At 38.3% G+C, this 12449-nt stretch overlaps 1 protein-coding gene across 2 annotated transcripts; it reads right to left on the bottom strand.

Moving 5' to 3' along the window:
- Positions 1-4875: 4875 nt before the first annotated feature.
- LOC122061612 (probable phospholipid-transporting ATPase 4) lies at positions 4876-11059 on the bottom strand. 2 transcript variants are annotated; one of them, XM_042624980.1, is made up of 11 exons: positions 10840-11059; positions 8169-10194; positions 7963-8073; positions 7534-7810; positions 7358-7446; positions 7131-7218; positions 6815-7054; positions 6580-6705; positions 6195-6293; positions 5897-6088; positions 4876-5804 (listed from the first exon to the last, which is right to left on the bottom strand). In XM_042624980.1, exons 2-11 carry the CDS (start codon positions 9998-10000, stop codon positions 5133-5135), a joined length of 3726 nt encoding a protein of 1241 aa, XP_042480914.1. In that variant the 5' UTR covers positions 10001-10194; positions 10840-11059; the 3' UTR covers positions 4876-5132. The 2 variants fall into 2 exon arrangements, with proteins under 2 accessions (XP_042480914.1, XP_042480915.1); XM_042624981.1 differs by having other exon boundaries at positions 6815-7024; positions 10840-11058.
- Between the last annotated feature and the right edge of the window lie 1390 nt (positions 11060-12449).

A 12449-nucleotide genomic window follows, 5' to 3' on the forward strand; every position in this document is an offset into this window, starting at 1 on the left:
TTTTCAGTCCTTTTTCTTTTTTATTAATATTTTTACGTAAAAGAAAAGAAAAATTCTCTCTCTCTCTACAAAATCGAATCCGCGATCCCACGCTCTTTAGCGCTCCCGCGCCTGCACAGTCCCCTACGGTTCGTCAACAATAGACGTATTTTAACATACTGGGCCCCTTCCAATAGGAGCATTTTAATATACTGGGCCCCTCTGTTAAAGCCCACTAGTAGAAGCCCATTAGGTGATGCTCAACTTCGAATGTCCTCAATAAGAGAGGTCCCATCTATGACCCCGTCGAGGTTTTAAAAAGGGTAGAAACAACTTTTTATGTTTTTTAAAATAAAAAAGGATTTTTAGGTATTTAATAAACTTCTTGAATCATTTTTTACCAAGCTCAAAGATGGATCAGAGTGAAAGGGGAAGAAGGAAGGTGGCCTTCGGTGGTGGATGACGGATGTCCTTTCCGTTGTTAAAGAAGATGGCCTGCAGTGGTTTTTCTTTCACTGCTTTTGGGAACATTAGAATTTTTATCGGGCTTTTTATAATGATTGTCGTCCAAAGTCGTTTCTAGAAACGATGAAACATGTATGACTTGTTACGTCACTTGCATTTCTATGATCAGAAATTGATATAAATTTTGATTTATATTTCTAAAAACAAGAGAAATTGGACGACTTTATCAAACGCTATTTATGCCGTTTCTCCGTTTCTGGGAACAAGAAAACATAGAAACAATAGAAACAGAACATTGTCAAACGATACCTAAATATCGGTATTGTATCGACATATCAGCCGATAAACATTGAGTATCCCCGATATCCTATATGGATATAGATCAAAAATATCATTTGGGCTGATAAAATCAATATTAGGAGTGACCAATATGGCCACGAATACCGATACCTATAGGAAATTTCAGGTTGATTACAACTTTTTTAATAAGTTAAAAGATGATTTCACTTCTATTACTTCCTTTTTATTTGCAACGAAACTGAACCAATGGTTTCGCACTTGTTCTTTTTCGAGTAATACTGTAAAACCCATCTTTCAGTCATGGGCCGTAAATTTCAATGGGGCCCATACTCTGTAGTCTGTAGTCCTGTAACCATCTGATGACTTTGATTTCATACTTATCATTATTAAAAATAACTAAACTTAAGGAAGAACAACCTTATAATCTACTAATATTGATTGCTTTTATTGATTTTTTTATTATTTTATTATTTTAGAGAGAGAGAGAGAGAGAGAGAGAGAGAGAGAGGGAGAGAAGAGATTCTCATTTAGATAACATTCAACTGAGAATATTATATAATTTTTTTTTTTTGGGTACACTATTATATAATATTGTAAGGGATAAGAATACTGCCATGGGCACGCATTGAGATATAGTTTCCACAACACATAGGACCAGAGTTTTAATAAAATAAGGTGGGCACGCCTGCTTCTATGCAATCAGAAGAAAACAAGTGGAAAATCAAAGACCAACTCCCACCAACCTGGTCGTGTTAGTTTTGGACTTTTTATACTCCTTCGGCATTGATAAGTGAATTGAGTTCCACACCAAACCCCCTCCCCCACCACCCACCCCCCCACCCCAACCAATCTCACAATTTTTTTTTTTCTATTTTAAGTAAACAATTTTTTTTTTCCCTTACATTTTGTTTGGGGGTTGGAAGAAAGTTCAACTTAAGTCAATAACTAGGCAATTGATGAACTATGGTGTGCAAAGCAAGTCTCAAGTTCGAACATCTTGGTTGTTACCTACTTTCCTTCCCTACTTATCTAAAAAAAAAAAAAAAAAAGTTCAATTTAAGTCATTGCATTTCATCCACCTATTTAGGTTACCAGAAATAGACATGTTTTTAATCAGACATTTATCGATTATTATCAACCTTTAAATAGGCTAATTCACTACTAGGGCCATAAACAGTCCTTACTTTTGTTATAATTAGGCTATAAATGGTCAATTATCAGTCAATCACAATATTCAATCAATCCCGATCAAGCAACCGCTGGATTGCTACCTTGCACCGGTAATGATTGATTACTAATCTATCGAGGCTTGAGCTTCTTGACACATTTAGTCATCGGTCGGGCCGATCTCAATCTTCAATCAATTGGTTATGATCAGGCTTACCAATGTGAGCCAACTTTTGATGCCTCAAGTTTCCCACACCTAGGGTGAAGAGAAAGAATCTCTTCATCCATTTGATTTTATGCTCTCTTCATCCAATTTGATTTTATGCTATAATTGGACTATAGTGAATGTAAACATTACCCCCCCCCCTCTTATTTACAAGGTTTGGAATCATTTGCTCTATTCAATGGGAATGTCAGTTCACGTGATTTAAGAGATACATTCTTTACCATATGTAAAAGGAAACTTGGTGCCTTTACTATTTTATATGAAATGGAAAAACATTTTATACATGGCTGTACACGTACACTCGTGTGTTAATCGTTGGATTGGAAGAGAGAGGGATGTGTCATCACTCATTACACCCTCCACCCTCCACCCTCACCTCCATTTTCATCCAACGGTTGAAAGGCACTACTATGCATAAAAACTAGGTTCATATGAAATTTCTTGGACATGTTTTGGTAAAGCTTGGCCCATCTCAATCTAAATTCCAAATATAAACTCATAATGATTAATATGTATCAACGATCTGGAATCACGTAAACATGAACTAGGCCCAGTTTTACCAAAAAATTAAAAAAAAAAAAAAAATTGCCAAATTATAAATTACTTGTCATCATAATATTCTCTCAGGAGAGATCACTCCAATGGCAATCTAGAGTATGTTATCATCCACATGAGGTCTACATGGTTAGAACATGAAAGAGATTCAATGTGGATCCCACATCTTATTATGTGAATCTGTACTCCGATGTCATGTGCTTCTTTCCACTTAATTTACTTGAACTAAATTAGAGTATACCAAAAAAATAGATTATTTTTAAACCAATAGTGTATGAATTGAGGTGAATGAACATTTAATGCATTGATCACCTAGAGGCAAACGAGCCCTTAACTTGTATGCCGATGGGGCAGGCAATAAGCTCAGATTTCATAAGGCATAATCCATGAATTGTGTGATACAAAGCCTATGCTTGAAATGTCAAGAAAAATGAAGAATGAGTGGTCTCCATGAAATAGTTGTCTGGGCATGTGATTCCAGTACAAATTTGATCATCGAGAGGTGTTATTTGTCTTTTGAGAGAGGGTTGAACATGTCACTGGGTTCGGGTCTTCAGGATGTAGCTTTCGATAAATTAATGGCATGTATCAATCATAGGGCTGAACACAAAAAGAGAAAAAGGGTTTTTCTTAAAGGGAGAGGAGAGAGGATGATACATGCATTTCGCAGTATGCCCTGCCTTTTTTTTTTGTCCTTTTTTATTCTAAAAGATCTCCTCGCGTTTGTACTGGGATGGGCAAGACTTTTAACCATGCCCAGTCTATGCTTCTAAAAGCACATTACCCTAATCTTAGCACAATTTTGGTTCAATTCTCATGTTTAATCAAGGACACTTGAGAACCAAATGGGACTGCATTGAACGCTCTGAACCATCTAGAACCATTCGACCTAGATATTCTGAACCATCCGGGTTTGATTCCATTGACTTGATTTGGAGAAAGGAAATCTAATTTTGAGTTATTGCTAAGGTAGCGCTCAATTAATCCTTTGATTGATGGTTAAAAATATTTTTTAGATCTAAAGCTATGGTAGTTTCAAAATTTAGAAACTCTCAACACTTTTAAAATAATAAAATTTAGGGAAAGGGCTGGACACACCGTGTGCCTATCCAGCCATGTGTTTGCGTCTCTACCCCTCCTCTTGTTCTTGGATGTTCCCCCCCTCCCACTATGTCCCCTCTCCCACTATGTATGCCATCCACTAGTTTACCTGGTAGACCCAGTCATGTGTTTGTGTTTTTACTCTTCCCCTATTGTAGGATGTTCCCCCCTCTCCCACTATCTACCGCCCACTAGTTTACCTGGAGTGGACCCGCATGCTCAATCCTCTCCCTTTAATATAATGTGAAATAATTAATAAGCAGATCTCAAAGTTATATGCTTCACATGTTAGCAGTCTTTAATGAAGACGATATATTCATAAATTAGTTATTTAACGTTGCAATGGTTGAACCAGGTCAAATTGACCAGAAGTAATTTTGGTTTAATCCTTGGGGGCTGGATTTTAAAACACTGAAGAAAATTACTATTTGGTCACTGTTGACCATTTGACAAAGGCAAAGGTCGACTTCAATGCCCAACAACAATAAGGTTTCGACTTTTGAGTCTGTTTGATTGGCAGGAAAAGAAAAGAAAAATTTTGACCCAAAAAATAGAGAGAAGAATAAATAAACTCATCATAGCTATCTAAAAAGAATGCCAGGAGTCCGGTTTTAAGAACTTGCTGGTCAGTAAGATCATGGTCTGACCATCGAACCAAAAACTCTATAAAATACTGTTGCCACCTTTTTTTTTATACTCATTTCTGATAAACAAATAACTGCTCGGAGTCTCTGTTCTGAACTTTTTTTGGGGTTGGGGTTGGGGTTGGGGTTTGGGGGGGGGGGGGGGGGGGGGGGAATCTGTTCTGAGCTATAAATTACCACAAAAACTGTTGGGATGTCTATGCAAATCAGTCCTGCTTTGAGTAAATGATGCTCTAAAGGTGTACCCAGTACACAAGACTCCCACCACTGTGGGTCTGGTGAAGATCATAAAGTATAGTGCCTTACCCCCCCCCCCTTTGTGGAGAGGCTGTTTCCCAACTCAAACCCACAACTACTAGGTTGCAATGGAACAACCTCACATTTGCTCTAATCATTATGAGATGATTCAAATAGAAAGGGTAAGGGAAAAAAGGCAAGGAACCAGAAACTACTGTATATATCAACTATTTCCATAAAAGCTACTACTCATCAAGCTTTATAGATATATTGTACAGACAACTTCAATGCTCTGCTATAATGGGACCTGAGCCAACACTCTCTGTACCCGGATGGAAAAATAATACCAAAAGATGAATGGGAGGATCAAAATGGGGGAAGGAGGAGAATAAAACAAGATTGAGCCATGAAACCCTAACCCAAAAAAAAAAAAGTTGAAAATAAAGATCTGCCAATTCTTATGAAGCTGGGATTACATTCTGCACACCTAAAGATGAATACTTCTTATGCAACTTGCCTTTCAAATGCCTGATCTTAGCGTCCACCCTCGCTGAGAACCCAATCTTGGTCTCCTGCCTTGCTTTGGATCGTTCCCTCGTCCACATGTGTTTATCCTCCACATCTTTCTTGTAATACTTGATCTCTTGGATGACATGATGGTCCATGGGGTTGAAGGATCTTTGGAATGATATGTGCGCCAGGTAGGGGAGATTACAAGCAATTGTAACCAAGAGGGTGACAGACCAATAAATGGGCGCAGGGGCAAGAGCTTCCACGAGAATTTGGAACGCATTACCAGATAAGATTGGAGACAGCATGCCGTAGAGTACAAGAAAAATGTACCACGTGCCGATGCTGCCCCAGACGAAGAGGTGTTGAATCCATGTAAAGTGACTCATTGTGAGTGCAATCTGGCAGTTTACAGCCCAAATGATGCAAGTGAACATTGTGGCTCCTACGGAAGCCATGTCAGAAGTCTGGCCTCCAGCACGGAATGCCTGGTCATAGAATATGTTTATATTGAGGAAGAAGATGATTAGAGATGAATAGAGACCGTTTGCCATCCACCCAAATATCCTATACCAGTCAAAGAACAGATTTCTAGGTCCTTGTTGGTATAGAGCTGGGAACTGCAAAAAAGGGAGTGCATCAATAGGTATTAACAGAAACTAGCTCAAGGTCGATGAACCAAAAATTGAAGGAACTCCTACAAGGTACAAACCTGTAAGCAAACTTCAGAAGAAACATCTTGCTCAAAAACTCCTAGTGAAATAACAGGCAATGACGTAAGGATGACATTGAACAGTAGCATATACCAGTCATCGTAGACTGATTGCCCAGAAAAGCCAGTGTATGCCTCAAAGTAGAAGAGGGTGAGGCCAAAGGCTATATTCTTGTAAAAGAAATAGCAAATCTGAACACAACATAGTCCAAATGAATTAGCAAAAACTAGCGCACTTGCATAAATATTTCAACTGAAAAGAAACAGTAGAAGGAAAAGCTGGCAGCTCCACCCTTACCATCTGAGCAATCCTCTTATAGCACCAGTGCCCATGGACAACTAAAAGCCGCTCCAAAAACCTGAACTGCGCAATGGCAAAGTCACTAGCCATTACAGCCTGCAAAAAGCTGGAAACTTGTCACTTGACCAGTACCATCAGAAGCAATGAATGAATTTGAAAAGCAAGATCATGATTCCCAGTCACCTTCTCGCTGAAGCCTTGACAACCACAAACCATTAAAAAAAAATTGAGTAGGTAATTGGAGGTGGTCCAAAAAGCTATTTAAAAAAAAAAAAAAAGTCTTCCATGTTTTAATTAAAGACGCATGTCAAGCACAACAGAGTACGAAGATGAACTCGCCATTTTTATTTTATGACAACAGCCTCTTAGATATATTACCAACCTGCATCCCTTCGACCCCACTGATACCTACGCCAATGTCTGCCTCTTGAATCATACCAACATCGTTAGCACCATCACCAATTGCTAAAGTTGTTTTTCCAGTTCCTTCTTTTACTAACCTTGTAACCTAACCAAATCAAATGAATCAGACTGAGATCTTCATTTAAAGGATTATTCTCCATCTACATTTTAGTTTGAACCTCTATTATCTAATCGAAAACAGAAGTTGAACATACCAGTGCCTTCTGCCTTGGTGAGACCCGGCAGCATATGACAGATGCACAGTCAACAGCTAAACTCAGAAATTGATGCTTCATATCGTCCTCTAAAGCATAGACTAGAGTTTTCCCATCAATAACTAAAGCAAAGGCAGCATGAGGGTCCTTTTCCAGCTTAATCATTTGTGAAGCATTAGTGATTTGCATCAAAACGTTTTCTTTCACAGCCTGCTCAGGAACCAAAGACAAGAAAAAAGCCTAACATGAAATCAATTACCAGTGAATTTTGACTTCAAAATGCAGAACAATGCTAAGACATCAAAATAATTAGTACCTTCTTAGCATCTTGGGCTAACAAATCTGTGTTCATTGTTGTTATGCAGATCCGCTTCATGCCCTGACGGAGTAGACTGCATGCATATCTGCAACAAATAAGCCCCAATATCATTTCAGTATATCCAACGCCACCTCTCATGATGTGTATGGCAATCCAAATGGCTGTAGTTTTCCAATAATTATTGCAGATTAAGAAGAATATTTTTGCAGTGTAAAGGTGCAAACCCTATGTTGATCGCAGTTTCCATCTTATCGCCTGTCAGAACCCAGATCTTAAGACCAGCTTGTGCTAGTTTATCTATGCACTGAGGCACCTATTGACAAGAGTTAAAGAAGAAAAGATCAAAAGAACTGAAAGAATCAGAAGTTAATTATGGATCTAAAACAACAGCCAATCTTACCCCTTTCTGTAGTTTGTCCTCTACAGCTGTAGCACCAACGAGAATCAGATCCTTCTCCATCATATCTGAAACCCGTTCAAGCATGGCCTCTCTGTCAGGACCTATAGTAGTCTTTGCTCGGAGAAATTCACTGTTCCAAGCAGTATACTCAGGCTCTTCAAGTTTTCTGTATGCAAGTGCCAATGTCCGCAGCCCTGATTCTCCATATTCATTCAAATGCCTACTTGTATACTCTTCAAACACTCTTCCATTTTTGGCTAGGCGATCAAAAATTATGCTGAATAATTCAAGTAAGCATGCAATCAGCACTTGAAATACGACACATTCATGTGGTTTTAAGACGAGCAAAATTTAAGAGAAAGCTTAATCTACTAGATTGCTACTGTTTCTTTTGAAGAAAAGAAGAACCAGAGGTGTATTCAATCAGACCTGTCTGCACCTTTGCACAGAAGAAGGATCTGCCCATCCTCATCCTGGACAATTACAGTCATTCGCTTTCGTTTGCTATTGAATTCCAGTAGATTTAGGACTTTGTACTCCCTGAAAATGTTCCAATAGATATATAACAAGATGCCAAGAACATATAACCCCAAAAAGCACCCAACTAATGTAAGTAAAGCTGTTGATGGCCTAACCTCTCAATGGGGCGCCCAGAAGGATATCTTTCTCGGATGAAAACACTCGTTTGAGTCCGCTTGCAGAACTCAAATCCAAACTCCCTAGCCGCAAGAAGAAATGCTCCTTCATCTGGTGATTCTGCTTCATAATTGAAACTGCCAGTTTCCTCATTAGGCTCAGGAATTGCAGTATGACAAATAGCCAATATTCGAAAGAACAACAAAATGACATCTGCATTGGGTTCTTTCAACCAATTTCCATTCATGAGGCGGCTGTCCTCAAAACTGAACCCCTTTATCATAGGTTTCGGCTCCTTTTCATCATTAGAAGTAACAACAGTCTCTAGTTCAATCTCTGACCCCGCAAAACCAACTCCACTGTTATCCCAAGGATCCTCAATTCTGCTGTTTTGAGTAGGCATACCAGAAATTTCTGAATTCGGCCCATCAAGGTCAGAAGCCATCTGCTTTGCTGCGGCAATTTCAACCTCACTGGAACGCACACCATAAGAAACACCAGCAATGGAACACTTCAGGAAATCCATCTGATTACACGTCAAAGTGCCAGTCTTATCTGAGAGGATTGTGTCAACCTGACCTAGCTCCTCATTCAAATTTGATGTTCGTGCCAGTGCAGGATTCCCACTCTCCTCATCATACATGTGCAAGTCTTGGTTAATGAACATCGCTTGCAAAACCTTCACTACCTCAATTGAAACATAGAGTGAAATGGGTATTAAATATCCATAGAGGATAAGAGCAGTGACCAGATGGAAAATGCCTGACAATGCAGGTCTTGATGGATCATACAAATTTGTGGTATTCTTAGGTTGCAAGTACCATGCCTTTGGCATATCAAACTTTGTCTTCACCGCAAAGCCTATAGAGCTGATCAATGAGATTAAAACGAGCAGGGTAAAAAGAAAGTAGATAATGTAATCCATTTTCCTTTCAATTCGGCTCCTTTTAGAGGGGGATCTTGTCGAATTCTGCATGACTTTGCTATCATGGCCAGTGAATATTACCACCCCATAGACATAAGCAGTATTTCTGAGCTTAGAATCCCGAAGAAGAATCTGACTAGGGTCAAGTGCATAGACCTGACGGTCATACTCGAGATTACCCACAAAAGTGTAGAGGTTAGGATTTGGGTCTTCACATCTGATTATTCCTGTAAAATCCCCGAATGCTGCATCTTCCTCCAAGGACAATGTCACCTCCAAACATCTCTTCACTTTCAGGTTTGTCTCACCATCCAAATTCATAGTCTCCACATAGCAAATCCCATCTTCATAACTCGATGACAGAAGAAGCAAATCTGCAGGGAAAAACTGATCCTTCTCGACTTTGACAATATCTCCAACTCGAACCTTCTGCCAGGGTTTGTAACTAAACCTGCCATTACCTTTATGAATACTAATTTTTCGGGAATTGACCTTCATATCCTGCATAAATCTACGCCAATCTTCCAAAGCTTCCTTTGCCATACTGAGACCAACAACAAAGGCTAGTGGAGCGATCATACTTACAGCAGAGAATGGAGCAACGGGTGTGAGCGACAGAATTGCAGCCATCAGAAAGTAGAGGTTTGCCACCCGCCGAAACTGCTCAAAGATCGCCTTGGGCAGGAAAGTGATGATATTGTATTTGGTGGTGGATATATAATTCGTTGGGTATTTCAGAGGCTTTCTCCGGTGCACACGAGGTTGGTTGCAGTGGACGACCCGTGAGAAACCAGGGCCTCCAAGGGGATTTTGGCCGTCTGACTCTAAGACAGGCGGACGAAAGCAAGAGAACGAGTAGAGATTGCTCCATCGGAGCTTCCCCCTAATTCTGCCCGCTGGTGACATCTTTTTCAAGTTTTCAGTTCAGCTGGAGTAAGTTTGATAGGGACCCATATGAAAAGCCAAAGCTCATAATCAGAGCCTGCAGATACCCCAAGTGTTTCTTCCCCAAATATCTTTCCATCAAAACTGAATTCCATAGGCCGGAACCAAAAATAACTTGCTGAACATGGGAGGGACGAAATGCAGCAAAAAATAACCTGAAAAGAAAATAAAATTCAAACCCACCGCAAATCGAAGTTTATCCATTAAAAATCGTCTAATGCAGTCAAAAAAAAACTATTCGACGTTCACAGATGAAAAACTTAATGCTTACAAACCACTGTATTTCCAAATTCAAGAATTTCCGACGCGGAAACTAAAGAAACAACCATAGTTTCAAATTTATCTAAAAATAACCTTTCCTCTAAAAATTCAAGAAAACCAAAACCAGAAGAAGCGAAGAAAAGACTCTCAAAATTCACCATTGCCAATTTTCTTTCCAGATCTAAGCTTGCAATTGTAGACAACTTTGAACAAAACAGAATGGGATCAAAATTAGCAGCTGAAATTTAAACCCATACCTTCCTATTTCAACCCAAATTCCCATTTCCAACCATGGCAACCTCATATCTATTCAAAATTAAGAAGAAAACCCCAAAAGAAATCCACGGTTAAAACCTGAAGAACAACTTCCAAAGCTTAAATCATTTTAATGAAATCAAAATACATCTGCACATTAGCTGTAACAAAAAACACATAACGGAGAACAAAAGAAACAAGAGAGAGAGAGAGAGAGAGAGAGAGAGAGAAAAAACTATGACCTTCCCCCCAGCTCTCAGCCATGAAGGGGAACACAAAGGTACCTGTAGCCATTACAGAAAGCGAGAAAAACGTGAAAGCCTCCAGCAACTCTTCAAGAGAAAAAGCTACGTTGAGAAATAATCGACATTGAAGGTCTTCCAATGAGATCAACAAGAGCTCCCAGAATCCAGATCCAATTACAGAGAGAGAGAGAAGGGTTTCGGAGGAGCCCGCTTTCTCGTCTGAATCAATTACAGGATTTCCCCGGTTGGTCATCGGTTATAATTTTAGGTCCCTATTTTTATATTTTTTATAATTTTTTTTTTTGGTTTTTTCAATAAATTTTTGGGAATTCTTTAATTCTTTTCTCCCCGACATCGCAAATGTGAGCTGGCAAAGAGATTATCTGAGGCTGGAGAATCAATCTTCAAAAAGTTACTTGTGTGTGGTCCCACACACTGCCTTAAGTGGCAGCTTCCCAACGAACCCTGTAACGTTTAACGGTATCATAAATTTCTAATTACTGAAATACCCCTTTGCTCCTTCATGTTTAAGGAATTGGCCGGGTTAGTCACCCGTACTCAATCGTCGGTGACACGATAATAGTGAATATATATATATATATATATATTTTTTTTTGAAAAATATTAATGAATATATTTTTGAGACATGGAATAAGTATTACTAAATTTGTCCAGTGCTGAAAGGACTATGGATATTTTTTTGATAACTAAAAATCTATTCATTATTGTGAAACACGTAGAAATTGGAGTATAACCCTTCGGTAAATACGGAATGGAGTTCTATCAAATTGTCATAAAAATCATAGTGAGACTTTTTGGACTAAGATATTTACTAATGCATTTGATTCCTAAAGAATATAGTTGGACTCTTTCCTTTTCTTTTCTTTTTTTATTTCTAATGTAATTGATTTTTTTTTTTTTGAAAAAAATAATAGTTGATCTTAAAATTTGTGAAAATAAAAGGACAAATGAAAAATATTTGAAGGAATGGAATGGATAGAGAGAGGAGGAGCACTCTAATGGTGGTCCAAAGTATTGGAAATAACATCTTTATTGAATGACTCAACCTCAATAAAAATGCCAAAGTTGCATTAATATTTTGTGCGAGATCTTAGTGGTCCTAATTATTATTATTAGGAGTATATTATCATTAAAAAGAAAAAAAGGCAAAGAAGTTTATGATACCGATGTGCAGATTTCTGACACGCCCTCCCTCTCTCTCTCTCTCTCTCTCTCTCTCTCTCTCTCATATACACACACACGTGAAATATGTTTGAGACTTGTGGCCCAAGAAAATATAAAGAGACATGAATAAATGGATTCTTGTCATTGATCCTAAGATCGGAATCGAGTGACGCTCTTTAAAAGTTATCGATGCACTTAAATCTTCATGTTTTTTTAATCTTCTATTGTTACTTTTTGTTAATAATATAGTAGAAAATTAATGAAACTTACTTCTTGTAACAAGATATATAGTAGAAAATTAATAAAACTTACTTCTTCTAACAAGATTTATAAGTATTTTGAATTAATATATATATATATATATATATATTAAAACATCGCATATCTATAGAACTCTTCGTTGCTTTTTCTCAATTCCAACTTTTAAAGTCCTAATTGATTTCGAGATAGTTCATTTAAATCAT

This window comes from Macadamia integrifolia, chromosome 14 (assembly GCF_013358625.1).
Source record: "Macadamia integrifolia cultivar HAES 741 chromosome 14, SCU_Mint_v3, whole genome shotgun sequence".
Lineage (NCBI taxonomy): Eukaryota > Viridiplantae > Streptophyta > Magnoliopsida > Proteales > Proteaceae > Macadamia > Macadamia integrifolia.

What these genes read in the sequence shown, in the direction of transcription:
- LOC122061612 (XM_042624980.1), bottom strand. Translation starts at nt 10,000, where the DNA reads ATGTCACCAGCGGGCAGAATTAGGGGGAAGCTCCGATGGAGCAATCTC. An exon ending in TCTGGGCGCCCCATTGAGAG is followed by an intron (nt 8,074 to 8,168) that starts GTTAGGCCATCA and finishes GAACATTTTCAG; the next exon opens with GGAGTACAAAGTCCTAAATC. An exon ending in GTGGGGTCGAAGGGATGCAG is followed by an intron (nt 6,294 to 6,579) that starts GTTGGTAATATA and finishes AGCTTTTTGCAG; the next exon opens with GCTGTAATGGCTAGTGACTT.